The sequence below is a fragment of the Microtus ochrogaster genome, chromosome X (genome assembly GCF_000317375.1).
Source record: "Microtus ochrogaster isolate Prairie Vole_2 chromosome X, MicOch1.0, whole genome shotgun sequence".
Classification (NCBI taxonomy): domain Eukaryota; kingdom Metazoa; phylum Chordata; class Mammalia; order Rodentia; family Cricetidae; genus Microtus; species Microtus ochrogaster.
In genome coordinates, this window is record NC_022026.1 from 59,582,040 (window position 1) to 59,584,495 (window position 2,456).

At 38.1% G+C, this 2,456-nt stretch overlaps 1 protein-coding gene across 1 annotated transcript; it reads left to right on the plus strand.

Moving 5' to 3' along the window:
- The first annotated feature begins 1,689 nt into the window (after nt 1–1,689).
- On the plus strand, nt 1,690–2,048 carry LOC101986190 (40S ribosomal protein S27). The gene has a single exon (XM_005358933.2). It carries the CDS (start codon nt 1,720–1,722, stop codon nt 1,972–1,974), a length of 255 nt encoding a protein of 84 aa, XP_005358990.1. The 5' UTR covers nt 1,690–1,719; the 3' UTR covers nt 1,975–2,048.
- Nucleotides 2,049–2,456: the final 408 nt, after the last annotated feature.

Consider the following 2,456-nt stretch of genomic DNA (forward strand, 5'->3'; position numbering starts at 1 on the left):
CTGTTAGGGCTATCTTAACTTTAAAATGGAAGTAAAAAAACTGTCAAATGGAAATAAAAAATGCTTTGGAGAAAGTTTTTATTTTTGTTTCCACAGGAGACAAGAGGCTATGGATTCCTTCAGGAGTAATATTGATCAGATTTGTTCAGGGAAGACCTCTTGAATTATGATGGGTGATGTATATCAACAAAGATTATAGCTGGTCTTCCCAGGACTTGGCCGTTATCTCTATTTTCTCTGGGACCCTAAAAAGCCTTCACCCACAGACTGCAGGAGACAATCTGGAGAACATGATACCCTCATCCCCAATGGATGGTGTGAGTGGCCTTCTATTATTTGGTGGGTCATGAATGTTTGTTATGATTTAGGGGAATATAGGAATATAGGATAAAAAGACAACTATTAATCTCATATATTTTGCATTGGCATGGATTTTGGTATAGTGATAAAAATATAAAACTAATTTGTTATACTATTTGTTTCTACTCTTGTTTGATGCATTGTGCTTATACAGCACTATGACCCCAGCAACTCTTATAAAGGAAAACATTTAATTGGGGCTGGCTTACAGTTTCAGAGGTTGAGTCCTTTATCATCATAGAGGGACATTGTGGCATACAAGCAGACAAGGTGCTGGAAAAGGAGCTGAGAGTTCTGCATCTTACTCTACAGACATCAGAGACTGCCATACTACATCTATCTTGAGTACATAAGCTCTCAAAGCCTGCCTCTACTGTGACTCACTTCCTTCAAAAAAAGTCACACCTACTTCAACAAGTTCATACCTCTTAGTCATGCTACTCCCTATGGACCAAGCATTCAAACACATGAGTCTATAGGTGTCATACCTATTCAGACCACCACAGTGGTAGAATAATGAACACAATATTTGTGAGTGGATATTTTATCTAACAAAATCCTCCAGTGAATAACTAATTGTCTCGGTTAGGTTTCTATTGCTGTGAAGAGACACCATGACCACAACAACTATTATAAAGGAAAACATTTAATTGGGGCTTGTTTACAGTTTCAGAGGTTTAGTTCATTGTCATCATCACAGGAATCATGGCAACATGTAGGCAGACATGGTGCTGGAGAGGTATCTGGGAGATCTACATCCAGATCCATAGGCAGCAGGAAAATAGAGTGAGCCACTGGGCCTGGTTTGAGCATATAAAACTTCAAAACCCACCCCCAGTAGCACACTTCCTCCAACAAGGTCACACCTAATTCAGCAAGGCCTCATCTCCTAATAGTGCTGTTCCCAACGAGCCTATGGGGGTCATTTTCATTAAAACCACCACAGCAATAATCATACTCTAAGAGCTTTCCAAAACATAGACCTATGTGAAAATTATCATGTATTCAAAGATATTCATAATGGCTTTATTGTATTAGTAAAAGATTTGTAATAATCTAAATATCTGTAAGGAGAGAATAGGTCAAAGAATACATATACATATAACACAAATACACATATAACAATAGAATGTTATGCCACTATTAAAAATAAGAGAGATTAATATACATATACATGTAGTGCATGAGAGAATTTCTAAGACATACCTGTAAAAATAGTTAAGAGTAAATTATGCTGTCACTCCCCCCTAAATTTATGCAGGTATTTACATCCTTGTGTCTATATAGGATAATACTAGAAGGCTACACAAGAAATGCTAGATTGAGCCTTTCCGGCGGTGACGACCTCCCTACGAGAACATGCCTCTCGCAAAGGATCTCCTTCATCCCTCTCCAGAGGAGGAAAAGAGGAAACACAAGAAAAAGCGCCTGGTGCAGAGTCCCAATTCCTACTTTATGGATGTGAAGTGCCCAGGATGCTATAAAATCACCACGGTCTTTAGCCATGCACAGACGGTAGTCCTGTGTGTTGGCTGCTCCACTGTCCTCTGTCAGCCTACAGGCGGGAAAGCAAGACTGACAGAAGGATGCTCCTTCAGGAGGAAGCAGCACTGAAGCACCGGATTCAAGATGAGTGGGAACCATCCCAATAAACACATTTTGGATATATATATAAAAAAAAAAAGAAATGCTAGATTGAATATCTGCAGGAAGGTAATAGTAGAGAATTGTTTTCATTGTAAACCTTCTTAAACTTTATATTATTTGCTCACATTGCCTACAAAGACAAAATAAGTCTTACAAAAGAACTGACAATGTGTAGTGAGTCCCACTTCTTTCTTCCTAGAAAGACAAGGGTCTTGTGTGCACGTTTGTACTATTGATAGCTTGAACAATCTATTGGCTCTTTTATTAGGACTGAGATCTCTACAGAAATGGAAAAGTAAAAAGAATGAAAATATTGAAAAATAACTTATAGGTGATTCTTAACTTCTTTAGCTATGAACCTTTTGCAAGCATGCCCCAAGATCTCCTTCAAGCTTGTTAAAAACAATTCTTGAGCTCAGTATAGAATATTCACTTAGCATATGTAAGAC

Excerpts from the sequence above, each read along its gene's own strand:
- LOC101986190 (XM_005358933.2), top strand. The coding sequence starts at position 1,720 with ATGCCTCTCGCAAAGGATCTCCTTCATCCCTCTCCAGAGGAGGAAAAG.